Here is an 18,223-nt window from a genome sequence, read left to right on the forward strand (position 1 = left end):
CAACAACGTGCTTTGGAGTCAGTACTCAACACCATGCAGCTTTGTTGAGGAGATACTGCGCTGCTGGAGAGGCTTCTGGAGGTGATAGAGAAGAGTCATTAAAGATTCCATCATGTGTTTTGTAGCAGGAAGCACTGATATGCACCGTATATCAAATAGGCTAATTTAAATCTTTATTAGCTGCATATGTAGTGCGATGTATAAGGCCCAAGGAGACTCCTGGTAGTTTGACCTGCAAACTTCAAAGCCTTGTAGCGGCAGCCTCACTAATTGGAACTAATTTCAATTTCTGAGATAACAGAGAGAGTAAGGTGTAATCCCTGTGTAATATACACTGCTGCATTTTAATAAACAGTGAGAGGGAATCTTAAGCACTTGAGTCATAGAATTAGAGATGCAACTGCAGCTGGCAGGAAGACAGAGAGCTGCACCCTAAAACAGGGGTGGGCAATTTTTTGGCCTGAGGGCCACATCGGGGTGTGAAACTGTATGGAGGGCCAGGTAGGGAAGGCTGTGCCTCCCCAAACAGCCTGGCCCCTGCCCCCATCCACCTCCTCCCACTTCCTGCCCCCGACTGTCCCCCTCAGAACCCCTGACACATCCAACCCCCCAGGACCCCACCCCCTATGCAACCGCTCCCTGTCCCGTGACTGCCCTCTGGAACCCCTTGCCCCTTATCCAACACGCCCCAGCTCCCTGCTCCCTTACCATGCCACTCAGAGTGGCAGGAGCTCACAGCCACGCCGCCCGTGCTGCCCAGCAGTGCGGCGGGCCAGAGCGCGGGCGGCATGGCTACGGCAGAAGGGGGACAGCGGGGGAGGGGCCGGGGGCTAGCCTCCCTGACTGGGAGCTCAAGAGCCGGGCAGGACTGTCCTGCGGGCTGGATATGGCCCGCAGGCCGTAGTTTGCCCACCTCTGCCCTAGAATAATCTCCATTTACTACATAGACACCCCAAGCTGTATAGAAATAGGATATTTTTAGCACCATTACTTAGTTTTTATAGGTTCTCCATTGTCTCCTTTGAGTCTGGAAAATATTTGTGTCACAAAAACCACTGTCACAATTGGCACTAGTTGGCACCCTTACTGGCAGTGTCAGCAGTTTGTAAGGATTGAAGGGGCATGGAGAATGGACTAATCTCTTACTCTGAGAAGTAGTCTGCCTGATGTGAGGGGTAGCTTTCACTCCCACTATGCTTACTGGACATGTTCTTTGGATAAATCAATGGCTTTTGACTTCCAGGACTATCAACCTGACACCTCTCACATAAACTAAATTCACACTTTTTTCTTTTTTGTAATGTATGAGCTGAGTTTTGCTGATTATCTGTACTTCCTTTCACAGGAGTGGGGACAAAGAGCATAATTTTAGTTTTAGCTTTAGCTAGCATTTTAGTTGTATATTCCCACCCCTCTACCTTGGAAAAATGAATGATAATTTCACCCTGTCAGTTAATTCCATTTCTGTTAGACTATGATCTAACAAGAAAAACTGCTGTTTGGAGAATAAATATGGTATCTTTGGTGTCCTGCCAAAATTTCAGCTTTGATCATTAATTTTGTCTACCTCAATTCAGTGTTTTCCCCTATTGGTACACTGAATACTTCATTTCGTATTCCAAAGTTTTGTTGTTTTGCTGTGTGCTTGATATAGTGTCACTGTGCTTCAACTCGGAGGTAGCATTTCACTGGTATCATTTGGCATTTGGGATCTTTCAGGATAAAGGTCACTCTTATTAGTTTATCTAAATCTTTTCAGGATTCTGTCTGCTATGTTTTTGAGTTTACCTGTGAGACACACAATGATTTATGAAAGCCACAACAGACACATTGTTAATGAGGATTAGGAATAATCCAAGTCTTTTTTCCAAAATAATTTCAAAACATTGTATTACTTTATGATAAGTTAACGCTTGCTATCAAATGCATTTCAACCCATGGAAATAAATCCTTCATAAGGTGTGAGTGTGATCACCTGGCTTATGTAATTCACAGGAATTGGGGCACTCCTGACAACTCTGAGAACTAGTAATGGAAGTATGGAGCTTACTTGTCAGACTGATTCTTAACCGTTGAGGCTTGTACTGTTACTCCATGGATGAGGAAAATGCAGCAATGAGGAAAAGTTTGGAAAAAGGAATTTCTGGAGGTTAAACTGCTTTTGAATATATGGAAGTTATAAGAGCTGGGATTTGGGGGGGTTTTCCTTTGATTTTATATTAGCAGAATCCTTAGGGAATTTTACCTGTAATTCCAAGTTGCCTGTCTATTTATTATGTATCTTAGTTTCTACTTCTTATAGTAGACATAGTGATGGCAAACAGAAATAGATTTCTTTAGGCAAGCATTTTTATTTTTTCTGTTTGGTGAGTTGGACATATTCTAAATAGGGCATTTTCCTTAAACAAACATACAAACAAACAACAACCCAAGGAGGGATCTGTTCTATGGAGAAATAGGATAGCAACAGCTTTCCACCAACTTGGCATCTGTAAAATCTAATCCTATGCCTAGAGACAAAATGTCTCCTTATCATAACAATAGAGTTTTTTCCCCAGGCTTCCACTCCACCTTTTTATTTCCACCCCACACCAATCCAAGACACAAGCATGTTAAATACTTCCTTACCTCCAACAGCCACATATGAGGTCTTGTCTACGCTTGAAAAGCTACAGCACTTCAGTGTAGACACTACCTGTGTCAATGGGAGGGGTTCTCCTGTTGCAATAGTTCTCAAACTGGGGGTCATGACCCCTCAGGGGGTCACAAGGTTATTACATAGGGGATCACGATCTGTCAGCGCCCAACCCCGCTTTGCCTCCAGCATTTATAATAGTGCTAAATATTTTAAATATATATTTTATAATAAATATAGGGTGGGGGTCACACTCAGAGACTTGCTGTGTGAAAGAGCTCACTAATACAAAAGTTTTGAGAACCACTACAACAGGTAATCTGCCTCACCTAGAGGCATTAGCTAGGTCAATAGGAAAAAATTTCCGTTGACCTAGTGCTGTCTACAAGGGGGGTTAGGTTGGCTTAACTCTGTAACTTGGGTATAAATTTTTTGCACCCCTAAGATGTGTAGCTGAGCTGACTCTATCTTCTTAGTGTAGACCTGAGAGTTAGCAAGCTTGGTAATGTCAGATGGATAGTAGTGGATAGGTTCAAGGGATCGGCTCATGTTCAAAGGAGGAGGCTCTCTGATTCTGGTTGAGGAAAACCAGGCAGTTAGATTAATTATGAAGACTTTGTTCTAATCTTTCATGGAACTCTGTGGATTTCCACTTCGTGCACCCACACCATACGCTTCTGTTACTGCAGCCACCATGATAATGCAGCTGGCAATGCATCTCTAATTTAATGTAAGATACTCTCTCTTCTGTTGTTCTCCCACGTGCTATTCCTCCACGTACTTAGTACCTAAGTACAGATTAATCACTAACTATAGATATGAAATTTCATGAAGGAAACATCTTTGATGTGACTATTGCCTGGCACCCTACCGCAAGCAGGAGAAAAGGTATAAAGATACATTCAACCCTTTCTTTGTCGTCTTTGTCTGGAACCAATTGTTCTTTGAGCTAAATTAAGTTCACTCAAAAGACATTAAGCTCTTGCATTGTTCAGATTTACTTCCAAAGAAAGTTTGGGTCTGCAGCAGAGGGCTTTCTTTTCGACATCCTTCAGTAGTGGGAGTCTTCTTCTGAACTCCATTTTATACAGTTCCACAACTCAGAAAAGCCCTAGGTTAGGTGCAAAGTCTTATTCCAAATTTCTTCGCTGCTGTACCCCCACAGAATACTTCTGCTTAAATAGAGCCTTAAGGGACTTAAGAAGGAGAGTCTCCTGTCAGATTCACCTGGTTGAATTGAGCACAAGGATTTTATACTTCTAACATATGAAGAGCTCCTATTGACCTCTGTGTGAGAGCCACACCTGTAGGGGGAATAGAACATCAGAGATGGGTACTGCCATGCAGATCTGAACTTAGGCAAAATTCTTCTTTATTTGAGTGAAATGCTTGCAGTTGTAATTATCTGGACTCTCTCTCCAAAGGTATTAACGCATACCCAGCAGATTAACATCCGTTGTCCATGTTTTAGGGTAGATTTTTCATGATTTTTTCTGGTGGTAATCTCTTAAAGTCAAAAACTTTCACAGCCCTCTTCCACTTACTATAAAAGTTTCAGATAAGCCTGTATGATTTATTTGTGTGTGTGTGTTTTGAGAGGTTGACAGTGACTAGTCGATCCTGAAGGGAAAGGTTGTGCGGGAACTAGGGGAATGAGATTTTCTTTGCTTTAGATAGTAACAAAATTTTCACTCCTTTGCAACTCCCCTGAACTCATAGGTGAAGAAACACTTCCTTGGTGGATACCTACTTCCTTCATTCCTCTACCTTCTTTAAACATCTTCTCTTCACTGAATAGAAAATTAACTTAATCTGTGAGAGTATTGAAGAGCCATTCTGTCATCAAATGGGTTAGCAGTGTTCCTCAAAGTAACCGTATCAAGATGCTGATATTATCTTGCCAAATTTTTGTTGAAATTGCAATAATTAGTTATGTTTCCACCATTTCTGATTGCTTTGAGGGAGGCAAAATTCTTTCCAATTTATAGAATAAAGAAGTAGGCTTGCAAAAATTTTAGTCTCTGTCTATAATAAAGCCATGTTTCTTTTTTGTTTTACTCTAGCACCTCCTGTTAGCTAAATTGAGGTACACCTATTGTTGATCTAATTTAGTATAGTTATTAACAATCACATTACTCTATTTCATGGCCCTTTTTTAAACGCTGAATTTAATTAAAGCATTATGCTAATTAGTTAATTTTTTTGTATGGCGTACTGAAGATGTTAAACGTTGAGTACTGCAGTATTCTTACTTCATTAATAATCTTTTGTAGACTAGTCCATTCACTATGGAAGCTGAAGAAACGATGGAATGCATTCAAGAATTCCCAGAACATTATAAAGTTATTTTGGACAGACTGAATGAACAGCGTGAGCAGGATCAATTTACAGACATCACTCTGATTGTAGATGGTACGTACTGTCATACCAAATTAGCTGATACACAGATGCTTTGGAATTCTTCATTTTGATTGCCATAGGTCAGACAACTGAAAATAAAGAATCAATGTATTTTATTCTCAATCTGGGCAGAACACAAACTAATGTCTTCCAGTTTTATATAGAAGTACTACAAATTCCAAGAAGACTTTCATCCTGAATGATGTAGAAGATGGAACCTTTCCCTAATTTTCAGTTGTTATGCTGAAATAGTCAGCAACATTAAATAATAGTGGTGTTTGTTTACTAGTGTTCACAGCAAAACAGAAATTCAAAATTGAATTTCTTAATGCTTTGTTTAAACCAGCCTAGGCAAGAAGACTTACGCTCACCATCAGCAGATGTAGACAGAACGGGGGAAATAGCAAAGCTCTTGTGACCTCATTTCCCATCTTAAAAAGGACGGTCTGCTTGAACTCAGTTCTTTTCCTGTCCCTACCAGGTGGAGATAATTCTCTGTTACCAAAGAACTAAGACTTCTTTGTTTTGTTTTTCTACCATCTTTCTTTTGGTGAATTCCCTGCCTATAGCCCAGTCCTTTTCTATTAGGATTAGGGCTTTATAGTGAAGTATTCAGTTTAGGGTTTTTTCCTTGTCTCCCCCCCCCCACACACACACACCCCTTTTTCACTCACCTGAGCACTCTGAAGGGAGGAGGCTGCCTAGCTTTGGTGTGTTTGGACTCTTAGTTACCAAGCAAAAATGGTCCCACATGTAAACAGTCCTTTGGTTTTGATGTATCCTAATACTCATCATTCATACCTACATATTCTGGTAATTGGAACCAGAAGTGAAGGCCCAGGAAAATGTCTGCAGTAGCATGCTATGCAACAAAGGGCAGGCTCAGATTGCACTCTGCTACAATGTCTTCATGTACTGAATTCTATAGCTTCCTTTATTCTGAACCCATTAGCATCTAGCATGAGCAAGTGTATGTTGACTTAAAACATTTGATTTTTATCTCTTTCCTTTTAGGTCACCATTTCAAAGCTCATAAGGCTGTCCTTGCTGCCTGCAGCCAGTTCTTCTACAAATTCTTCCAAGATTTCACTCAGGAGCCGTTGGTAGAGATAGAAGGTAACCTGTTGATATGACTTGTATGACCAAAATACTTATATTTCTGTAATGTTAGTGATACAGATTGATATGCGGGCTTTAGTGGTACTAATCTCCTTGTCAAGACCTAGCTCCATGGTGGTTGTGAGGTAGCTAATGCCACCAGAAGGCAGCTTCTTTCAAAGATAACATCTGAAGGAACAATTTTGAGTAGAGGCTTTTTTCAGTGGCAGTAGAAACACGATGGAGACTGCTGTCTCTCTAAACTTCAGTACTAGCCACTTTAGCAGAAGGGGACTAGCAGCCTTTCCAGTGATAAAGATGATATGTTTTATATTATGGGACACATAGTTCTACTATTAAAACATGGCACAAACCTGAAGAAGCTGCATGCAGCAGTAGACTTTCTAAAGCCTATGAGAACATCTCATGAAGGTGATCTGCAAAAGCCAATAAGCAGGACATTGTGAACAAAAATCTAAATGGTAAAAGATTTGTAAGCAAAATTTACTACTTATACTTGTAAAATGTAACAACTAAAATCTGAAGAACTGCAAAAAAAAATGTATATTTTCTTCTAAACAGGTGTAAGTAATATGGCATTTCGACACTTAATTGAGTTCACCTACACAGCAAAATTAATGGTCCAAGGTGAAGAAGAAGCAAATGATGTTTGGAAAGCAGCTGAGTATCTACAGATGTTAGAAGCCATTAAAGCACTTGAAATCAGGTAAGCATGCAGATTTTTCATTCATCTTCTAGAAACATGGAATACATTATCTGAGGAAGATTCTTGCCAGGCTTGGTTGTCAATATTGTGCGGAGCTGTTTCTTCTCCTCCTGGAACCTGAGTAGAAGCTGTAGAGTCCTCATCCACTTCTTCTTCCCAAAGTCTGTAATCTCCTCCAATGAGGGTGGGATGGAAACCATAAAGGGTAAAATTGAGCCTCAAACTCTGTGTGCTGGAACTTTGTGTCAGGGGACATGGCTTGCAAGCCTGAGCAGATGTGAGAAAAACAGAGCACAACCCTTGGGTGCCTTTCCCTTCTCACTGCTCTCGGGAGGACCTTCTCTGCCTTCCCATTCTTTGAGTTCTGCTGTAATCTTCCCTTTAGCTATGCAGTTTCTCTCTCCTTATGAGAAGGAAGCCCATGACAGCCACCCCTACTTCCCATTCTGGAATTCACACAGGAGTTTCTGCAAGCTTGAGGAACATGAAGGGAAGCTGCTGTTTCCTTCCTATCCCCTCAAAAGGGCCTTTTCCTCACCAGATAACATGTTCCTTAACATTCAGCATAGTGGAGAGCAGACATAGGCCTATAGTACTTACAGTAGTAGTATAGACTTACTGTATTACTTTGCTTTATTTAAAAAAAAAAAAAAAAAAAGCTTCGTGACACTGCAGACTAGAAGCAGGGTTTTCAATATCAATATTTATTTTAAAATATTTGCCCTATGCTTAAACTTTGCTGCCAATAAATATAGGGGAAAAGTATGGTCTTGTGGTAGTAGCAGGGACTGGAATCAAGACTGCACAACTTCATTCTTGGATTGAAAAGACATGATGAGGATAAAAATACACATTTAAAAAAAGGGCAAAAAAGTTACTTATTGCAAATAGCTGCCGAGTTTATTCACACTGAAAAAAGTATAAAGCTAATATGATTACAGTAAAACCTCAGAGTTATGAACACCACAGTTGTGAACTGACCAGTCAACTGCACACCTCATTTGGAACCAGAAGTATGCAATCAGGCAGTAGCAGAGACCAAAAAAAAAAAAAAAAGCAAATACAGTACAGTACTGTGTTAAGCGTAAACTAATAAAGGGAAAGTAGCATTTTTGTTCTGCATAGTAAAGCTTCAATGCTGTATTAAGTCAATGGTCAGTTGTAAACTTTTGAAAGAACAACCAGAACATGCTGTTCAGTTACAAACATTTCAGAGTTATGAACAACCTCCATTCCCAAGATGTTTGTCACTCTGAGGTTCTACTGTATTTACAGTTCCTTTACTTATTACAATTCTCTCAGCTTGGAAAATGGAGAGAGTACAGTTTTATTTAAGGCCAGTTTCAGGATCTAAGGCACTAATGTAATGTTACAATAATTTGGGTTGCTAAAGTTGCAAGGAAATAACTATTTGCTTTAAAAAACAAAAAACTTGTTTAGTAGTTTTTCGAAATATTTTAATTAATCTTGGATTTAGTTTCTCCAAAAATAAGCTTTTTACAACATTTTGGAGCTAAATTTAACTGGACAGTGTCCATTTAGTTTAGCTGTTTACCCATCTCTAAACAAGATGTTGAGGCAAAAAGTATATAATGCTACTAAAGCAGGGCAGAATTTTTCAGACGAAATTTTTTTTCGCTGAAAAATATAGATAAGGGATCGATTTAAAAAGTTTTGAAAAATCATATACATTTTGGCAAATTGTTCCAGCTAAAATAAAAAAAAAAATTGGGACTGTTGAAACAAACCATTTCAACATCAAAAAGGAACATTTTGATTTTTCAGGCTACATTCACAAGGGGATTTAGGCCTATTGATGGAAGTGACATTGTACTCCTTATGCCATATATTCATTGGAGCAGGGATGGAACATGGATATTCCCCCTCCTCCCAGGTGAATGCCCTAACCACAGGGCTGTTGGTTATAAGGACACCACCACCATCTCCTCCTCTGTTTTTTGAATTCCTTTGCATTTTATTAAAAAGGCCCAAAACAAAATGTTTCTGACTTCCAATTCAATGAAAATTCTGAAAACATTTTGGTTTTCATTCAACCTGAACTGATTTTTTTTTCTGAATTTTCAGAATTGCCAAAAATCCATTATTCGCACAGTTCTAAATGTTACTATGAGCTAAACTCCTTTGGCTCAAATGGGAGGGGATTGTGGAGAGGGGATGCACAGTGAGTTCCTTACCTCACAGATCTGCTAGAACCTGCATTTATTGAACTTCAAGTCATACTAAGAAGCTCCTATTTTCTCAGGCATTTCTAAGATATTGTTTTCAATTTTATATGGATTTTATTAGTTAAATGTTATATCAAATGAAGTGCATTTAGATTCTCAAATGAAATACGCTATATAAATGCATCATATTATGGTTTATGCCCTCATTAACGTTTTATATAAAGGGGGAAGGGATAGATTGGCCTTCGCTCTTCACTACTCTGTAAGAGAGCTGGATACTCTTCCTTATCCTGGCTTCTTACTCGCAGGCTGGGCTGCCAGGAACTAGGATTGTGGTAAGGAAGTACCACTTTCTCTCCACCATGCCAGCACTTACCCTATGTTATCCTTCTGTGGACTTGGAACCAGGACATAACCCCTCTCCTCCCGCTGCAACCAAAATAGTTGAATCGGTATGCAACTGAGTGTGGACCAATCCTAGACACACACAAATCTCACCCAGTTCCTATTTTGAGAACTAAAGTCCTTGAGCTGGCCCTTTGCAAGGGGTGAATTTCACATTTTGTGCTGGAAGGCTTCAGTGCTTCGGTATAGTACGATGGGTTTTGTACTACAGGCCTTGAAAACCAAATCCCACCACCACCATCTCCTGCTTGGTCCTTTTGGCTTCTCCACGTGTGTTCGTCTACAGCAGCCTGATGTTCCTGGGATCCAACACCTTTACTCATGGCCCCGGACTGAGCAGGGTGTAGTTTTCACAAACATCTTACCAGTTGCAGTGTTTTCTTCTCCTTTGGGACAGAATGCATGAAATACGCGCACAACAGTAGTTCTCGTTAAAAGATGACTTATTAAAATAGAGAGAAAAGTGGAATTACAGTGTTTGCTCAATATCTCTAGATTTACACTTCATATAACCTAAACTAGATAAGGCATTCTCAGCTCAGTTACAGAGGAGATGGACAATCTTTTATGTTTAAGACAGTTAAACACTCTGACACTCTGTCAGAGACTCAACCCCACGTTGTCTCCAAAGACAGACAGACAGTGAGTTCCCTCTCCTCACCTCTTTTTCACATATGTGGTCCTGGGGTTGGTTCATTGCCATATCATGTGAGGTGGTCACCTTTTTTCCATTTCCCCCATTGGAGTTTCTCTCCACTGAAGCCTCAAGTGCAGCATTTTCCAAGGTCTCTGAATTTCTGTCTAACCAGTGAGGCTGGTTGGTTTTTGATGGGCCTGTCCATTCATTGTTCTTGCAGATAGGTATTAGATCAGTCCAGAGTGGGTGGAATATTTAAAATCTAAAACAAAACTTTGGTCATCTCACTTAGTTATAAAATAGGGGCGGCGGTCCAGATTCTCCATCCCAGGCCACACTCCATTAGCCCTGATGGTTCAGCAGTAAAGAGTATGGATTAAGGATTGATGCATTCCTGAATCTACAATGTAACCATCTGCATGGTATTTCAGAACATGCATTCTCTTCAAACACTTTATTACTGATTTATTACCTATTTTGAATGATCTCATGTGTAAATTCAGTATATTGCAGAAATTATTATGTAGGTGGTTTTGGATCCTTACAATGTTCTATTACACACACTTTACAGGAACAAAGAAAATTCGGCACCACTAGAATCAAATAAAACACAAGGTAAAAATAAAACCAAAAAGAGGAAGATAGCCGAAACCTCCAATGTCATCACAGAAACATTGCCATCTGCAGAATCAGAGCCTGTTGAAATTGAGGTGGAGATTGCTGAAGGGACAATTGAAGTGGAAGATGATAGCATTGAAACCCTGGAAGAAGTAGCTTCTGCAGAACAGTCCATAAAGTATATACAGACTACGGATACGTCAGACGAGTCTGCTTTGGCTCTTTTGGCAGATATCACCAGCAAGTACCGTCAGGGGGAAAGAAAATGCGAGATCCAAGAAGAAGGTGACAATGCAACTGATCCTACATGCAAACAGGTAGAAGGTATTGAAATTGTGGAACTTCAGCTGTCACACATGAACAATTTATTCCACTGTGAGAAATGTAACCGTTCGTTTAAATTGTTTTACCATTTTAAGGAACACATGAAAACACACTCCACTGAGAGTTACAAATGTGACATATGCAATAAAAGGTACCTTCGAGAGAGTGCCTTGAAACAGCACCTCACCTGTTACCACCTTGATGAAGGTGGAGCCAGCAAGAAGCAAAGACCTGGCAAAAAAATACACGTATGCCAGTACTGTGATAAACAGTTTGACCACTTTGGACATTTTAAAGAGCACCTTCGGAAACACACAGGTAACGTTTCTGTATTTCAAGTATACATCTGTTCCTTTGGTTTTGTGTTTGCCTGTTTTGTGGGACTGGGGGAAATAAGAGGGGAGAGTGTGCAAGATTTGTTGCAAATATTTTTCTAAAGCTGTATAGTAGTGGTTCCCAAACTTGTTCCGGCACTTGTGCAGGGAAAGCCCCTGGCGGGCCGGGCCGGTTTGTTTACTTGCCGCAACCGCAGGTTCGGCCGATTGTGGCTCCCAGTGGCTGTGGTTCGCTGCTCCAGGCCAATGGGAGCCGCTAGAAGCGACAGCCAGTACGTCCTTCGTCCCGCACTGCTTCCAGCGGCTCCCATTGGCCTGGAACAGCGAACCGCAGCCACTGGGAGCTGCCTTTGGCCGAACCTGCAGACACGGCAGGTAAACAAACCGGCCTGGCCCGCCAGGGGCTTTCTCTGCACAAGCAGTGGAACAAGTTTGGGAACAACTGCTGTATAGAATCGTGAGACTGAAGAAAGCTAGAAATGCTGGGCTTCCACTATGACAAAATGTGAACAATTTATTTACATAGCAGTGAATGTAGATCTTAATGAATGCAACTTACTTAAAATACTGACTCACGAATTTCACTTAGCCACCTACTGAAAAAAAGCCTACTAAAGAAATAAATGTGTTTTTAAATTTAGTATATTGTATTTGTTTCAAAAAAACAACATACAAAGAGTGACACTCATCTGAAAAACAAGTATCCAATTCAGGAATAAACTTGTGGAACCAAATTAACTTCCAGTTCGTCAAACAAAGTGATATTCAGTAGAAAATTCATCTGAAAAAAATAAGTCCACTAAGCAAACCTACCACACTCTATCATAAACCAGCAGAAAATTCTTAAACAAATGCCTATTAATATAGTAGTTTGGGTAAGCAAGTTATGCAAATATAGGCAACATACAGTAAAAAATTAACTCTTTTGATACTTAGTATGTGATTACTTAACCCAGTGGAGTTACACTGATTTTAAAAAACCCCTATATGACTGAGATCAGAATAAACAACGAGGAGTCCTTGTGGCACCTTAGAGACTAACAAATTTATTTGGGCATAAGCTTTCGTGGGCTAAAACCCACTTCATCAGAGCTTATGCCCAAATATATTTGTTAGTCTCTAAGGTGCCACAAAGACTCCTCATGGTTTTTGCTGATACAGACTAACACAGCTACCACTCTGAAACCTGAGATCAGAATGTTGCTTTTAGACTACAGTGGATCATTACAGGAGGTAACTTTTGCTTTTTAAATTACACTGCTTCATTTTTCCCCTCCTTATACAGAGATCGTTAAGTGCCTCTACCATGCTCTCTGTGGTCCTGCTGTAAAAAGAGTTACATTTTTATTACTTTACCATATTTGCAGTATTAAGCACCATACAAATACTTTATTAGCCCTGAGAACATGTGACAGTTCGCATGGGCCCTGGTCCTTCAAACACTTAAGCATATTTGTCACTTTACCTAAGTGAGTAGTCCAGTAACACGTTAGTGGGTAGATGTGGGGTAGCAGCACAGGTCTTCCAAGGCTACTATGCTAGGTTCTGAACTAAAACTTCTTTGCACCCATATGTGAGTTTCCTGGCCACGGGAGCAGTGGCCCAGCTCCTGTCTACTTACAACTAATGTAGAAAGGTTTTGGAAAAACCTCTTCTGTGTCCAAGCAGTATAGAGAGGGCTTCCGCTGCATGCTCCATCTACACCCTTTTTGCCTCCACCCACTGCTGAGCAGAGACGTCAGTGGGCTTGTGTAGGTCCCTGTGTAGTGTGGTAGATTTCATCCATTATGACCAAGCTATGTATAAACTTATTATAGGTTTCTCTCTTAGAAAATGTTCATGACAGCTTTAAGGACAATATTTGGTCAGATTGCCAAAGTAGCTGGTATGTCATTACGCCTAGGTTGGTGTTCCAGCAAAAGGGCTTAGTTTAAGGCCGTTATATTGCAAGTATGTAGAAGGCAATTCCCATTTATTAATTGCTGCCATATCTTTTTGAATTGTTTCACATTAATGAAATAATTATTAGAAGGAAAGCAAAATTGGAATGTAAAAAAGAGGCAAACAAAGTAAAAGTAGTTAAAACCTTTATGTACGTTGGGCTCAACTGGATAGAGCACTCCACTATTATTGTTCATTGAGATCAGTGAAAAGACTCCCATTGATTTCAGTCATCTTTGGATCAGGCCTAGTATTTGGAGAGTACAGTGTAGCACACAGTGTAAAAACTGAATTTGAAGCAGAAGATGTAATTTTCTCCCCAAGTATTTAACACTAATAATGTTGTGCATTAACAATGACAAGATAAATGCATATGTAATCAAGTGACAAATTGACTTCAGTTGTTACAAATTAACAAATTTCCAATTAGTACTAATAACTGCATACAACTTAATAATAGGAAAAGCTTTTCCTTTCTAGCTAAAGTTATAAGGCCAGCCATCAGCTGTCTTTGTCATAAGCTTCTAGAATGTGCTCTGTGTCTCTAAACCTAAATTGTTTTTGTTCAGATTAATCCTGTGAAGTACTAACTTCCAAAATTGTCATCGTAACTTCCCAGACCAGGAAAAAGAATCCACTCACTCATCTCCTCTTTTATCATGATTTCTGATAATAAAGAGAAAACAATGAAATTTCAGTTGCCCATCATAAATTGCAATGGAATAGAATTTTACTGAGCTAAATTAAAGCAATAGATGTATGTATAGTCGGGCTAGTTTGGTATTACTCAGAATAAGAACAGTAGTTATTTATTTAGATGAAAAAATATAGCGCTTGTAACTAAGAGCAATTAACTCACTGTATTTGCCTAAGCATGATCTTGCGGCAAAACATTAGGGTCAGCTAACAAAAGGAGGGACTGAACACGTACAAGTCTTACTGCCTTTACTGGGAATTATGGATGCTCAATGTCTCTCAGCATTGGGATCTTTCTGAATTTTTAACAAAATAAAATTGGTGGGCGTCTCTAAATCAGTTTATCACTTGATTAACAAATGATATTACATTCAGTGCATCTGACTATTTAACTAAGATTGAAAGAACTTTTTGGAGTTTTTTTTTTTTTTAGGACTTAGACTATTTGAAAAAACTAAAAGAAATTTTTAAACGAGCCTCTTCATATCCTATATCTATGTACAATAGCCTTCTAAAGGATTTTTATATATAAAACACTCCATAATTTTTAATGCTAATAATTGGGTAGGGCAAAAAAGTTAATGCACAAAATTGGGGAGGAAAGAAAGATAATGCACAAAAATAGGAAATGAGATTCAGAGAAGCTTTATAAACTTCTAATCATGGTGAAAATATTAAAGGCAAAAAATAGGTCCTGGAGAAGTACCGGAAGCTGACTTATTTTGCTTGCTCTGTGGCAGTGGTGGGCAACGTGTGGCCCACGGGCCGCACACAGGGCAATCGGTAATCCGCTGACATGCCGCGAGTCAGTGTTTACATTGACCATCCACAGGCACGGCCGTCTGTAGCTCCCAGTGGCCACGGTTCGCCGTTCTTGGCCAATGGAAGTTGTGGGAAGCGGCGGCCAGTACGTCCCTGCAGCCCGCACCGCTTCCCGCATCTCCCATTGGCCGGGAGCAGGGAACTGCAGGTGGCCATGCCTGCGGATGGTCAATGTAAACACTGTCCTGTGGCCCACCAGCAGATTACCCTGACAGGCCACAGGTTGCCCACCACTGCTCTTTGGGGAAATAGATCATATTCAGGGAAAGCTGGTGGAGAGGGCTAATGATACTGTAACAAAAGTTAGACTTATTGAAGTACAATAATCAATTTCTGTTTCTACTTCAGTAGTGAATCTATATAGTAGTCATAGTTCACAAGGAGTACTCTGTCAAACCTGGGTAAGATTGTCCATAAAAGCATGTGGGGAAAACTGACATTTTGTGAAAACTTCAATTAATATTCCTAGAAACTCTACTTTATAAATAGTGTCGGGTATGTTTATGAGAAATCCGAAATAACTGGGTTTACTAATAACTTTCCACTATCTAGACGTTATTTAAATATTAATGCAGTAACTTACTGGTTAAAGATGCATTCCTTTGTATTTTGTAATCTTAAACAAAAAGTCAATGTGTATAGCTACTTGCTTGGTTCAGTTTCGTCCTGGTGATGGACAAATATCAAGTGCTGACTGAAATCTATCGGCTGTCTTTGAATGAGAGCTGATTTGCTCAAGCTCAGTCTGGATACGACTGAAGTATGCTTGTGTGTTGGTTGAAGGAATAGAAAGAAATGACAGACAGTCATATTTACGGAAGTCTGGCCACTGTTTTTGTTACTGAGATTTTCAGCCCTGGGGATCGTGTTGACTCCTTGACTGTACTTGGAGCTCCCGGTAGCAGCAATGAGCAAGAGCACTGTTCTAGTTTCACATGACAAGCAGGTTGTAAACTTTTTAGGGGGGTGAGGGGGCATCAGACTTTGCCACAGTTGTCCATGATGTTGTCATCTTGAGATTATTACTGCAATGTGCTGTACATAAGAATATACCTGAAGACTGTTAAAGAACTTCCCAGCAATAATAGAATGAGACTGCCCACTTATTGAGCAGTGGTTTGCTCCAGACACACGTGTAAATGAGTCCTGGATTCAGATTGGATTACCGATGAAGTTTAAAGTGTGGGTTTGGCCTGATTTGATTTTGGTCTTGGTCTCCACTCTGGGACTTACTCTCCTTTCCCACATACGCTCCTGACATTGCTTCCGCAAAGCCCAGAATTGTTGACCTGCAAGATTGATGGCAATTTGCTGCCAGGAAACTGCAGTGGAGCAGAGGTCTCCCGGTGCAGTCTTGGCACAGGGCCAAGGCATAAGTTATCGCTGACCCCCAACTCATCCCCTACAATACATATAGCTCTTTGGGCTGAGGATGAATAATGTGCAGATTGTTGGGGTCAGTTCCTTGTTTCTCTGGGGTTTCCAATCCCCCTGCATAAGAGACTATTTGGGCTAAAATTCATGTGCCGAACTCTTTGTGTCTACTGCCATTCTTGTCTAAATATTAGAGATCCTGGGATTTGGATTGTATGTTGATGGTGAATAGATTCCAACAGTTCCTTTGAATTTTCTATGCTCATTAACATTTTACTCTTTAATATTTCACTATTTTTACTTAATGTTTTCCTTCTGATTATTATTATATTTTACTGTGGTTCTCAATCCCATTTTCAAAAGTGAGTTAGGCACTCACTGGGACTTGCACGCCTAAGTCACGTAAGCACTTTTGAAAATTTTTGCTGAGTGACTGACGGCCATTTAAATTTCTGTCCTAACTAGAATAACTACAAGTGCTGTTGTACGTGTCAATGTCTTATCCTCTTTGGAATTTTACTGAACAATTTGCTTCAGATATTATAGAATCATAGAAATGGAGGGCTGGCAAGGACCTGTGAGGATATCTAGTTCAGGGGTTCTCTCACAAATTTTTTGGCAGCCCCAGAGTGTGGTGACCAACTCCTGCTGGTGGCTGCGCTGACAATTTTTTTCCTAAAATACTTAATTAACTTTATGTGGATATTTATTTGTTATTCCTATACATATCCAAATAATTGTAATTTATTTATGTATGGTGGTTGTTTTTTTGAAGACTCAATAATAACAACAATGTGCAGTTTAGCCTCTGAGTGCAACCCCCCCCATATAAATTAAAAACACTTTTTAATATATATTTAACACCATTATAAATGCTGGAGGCAAAGCGGGGTTTGAGGTGGAGGCAGACAGCTCGCGACCCCCCATATAATAACCTCGTGACCCCCCTGAGGGGTGCCGACCCCCAGTTTGAGAACCCCTGCTCTATTCTTTCCTGGATCTAAACAGAATAGAAACATAAATAAGGTGCTTTGTCTTTTTTGTTGTTTTCTGTTGCCTTTTTTGGTTGCTTATTATTTTTAGACTTGCTAGCTAGTAAGTCCGCTGCTGTGAAAAATGATATTAACAAACATACAAATCTAACTTTTTCACAGCAGACTTACTCAGCCATGGCAAGCCCGGGGAGAAATTAAGCCCTGGATCAGGAGGTGGATAGGGAGGCATTGGGGGCCAGGGCAATGGAGGGATGGATGGGAGGACGGGGGACGCAGCAGGTGCCTGGGGTAATGGAGGGGTGAGCCCTTGGCAAGCCCTTGGCAAGCACCTGCTGCCATGCGGCTGGGGTTGAACCCGAAGCCCCGTGGCCAGATCCTGGGGCCCGATCCCGAAGCCCTGCAACTAGATCCAGGGCCAAGCCTGAAGCCCTGTGACTGGATCCCAGGGCTGGGGCCGAGCCCGAAGCCCTGCTATCAGGAGACAGAGCCTGCCACCACATGGCTGAAACCCGGGGACAGAGAAGACAGCAGGGGCCAGATAAGATGGGGGAGGAGAGGTGAGCCCAGGGTTTGAGCCCATTGCCAAGGCGAAGGATGGAACCTGAAACCCCACAGATGGAATCTGGGGCCTGCAGCAGAGTCAGAGGCCCCTGGCCAGAGCCCAAAGCCCCAAGGATGAAGGATGCTCCTAGGAAGATGAGGAACTCGCCATCTGCCTGCTCCTCCAGAGCTTGTGTCTCCGGGGGGGCAGGGCCCAAAGCCCTGCTGGCAGCCCTGAGGGAGGGGCCACTGCTTTTCCCCCACCCCCCAATCATCACTCAGGAGGCTGTGGCCACAAGAAAAGTTGCTGGTGGACACATGCAGTGGCCATATTTGAGAAACATTCTAGTTTGGGGGTGGCCAGCCTGAGAAGGAGCCAGAATTTACCAGTGTACATTACCAAAGAGCCACAGTAATACATCAGTAGCCCCCCATCAGCTCCCCCACCCCTGCTCCGAGAACCTCCCACCCACCAGCAGCCCCGCCGATC

General features: G+C 41.0%; 1 protein-coding gene across 3 annotated transcripts in view; it reads left to right on the forward strand.

Moving 5' to 3' along the window:
* Window positions 1-18,223, forward strand: part of ZNF131 (zinc finger protein 131) — a 41,231-nt gene that overhangs the window by 9,675 nt on the left and 13,333 nt on the right. The window contains exons 2-6 of one of the 3 annotated variants that reach the window (XM_084628842.1): window positions 1,996-2,149; window positions 4,909-5,047; window positions 6,050-6,151; window positions 6,716-6,860; window positions 10,660-11,348. In XM_084628842.1, coding sequence (XP_084484968.1) covers window positions 4,924-5,047; window positions 6,050-6,151; window positions 6,716-6,860; window positions 10,660-11,348 — 1,060 coding nt within the window. In that variant the 5' untranslated portion in view covers window positions 1,996-2,149; window positions 4,909-4,923. The remainder of the gene's footprint in view (window positions 1-1,995; window positions 2,150-4,908; window positions 5,048-6,049; window positions 6,152-6,715; window positions 6,861-10,659; window positions 11,349-18,223) is intronic. The other 2 variants (XM_084628843.1, XM_084628841.1) reach the window with 2 other exon arrangements.

Source organism: Lepidochelys olivacea (genome assembly GCF_965140295.1).
Source record: "Lepidochelys olivacea isolate rLepOli2 genome assembly, chromosome: 5".
Classification (NCBI taxonomy): Eukaryota; Metazoa; Chordata; order Testudines; family Cheloniidae; genus Lepidochelys; species Lepidochelys olivacea.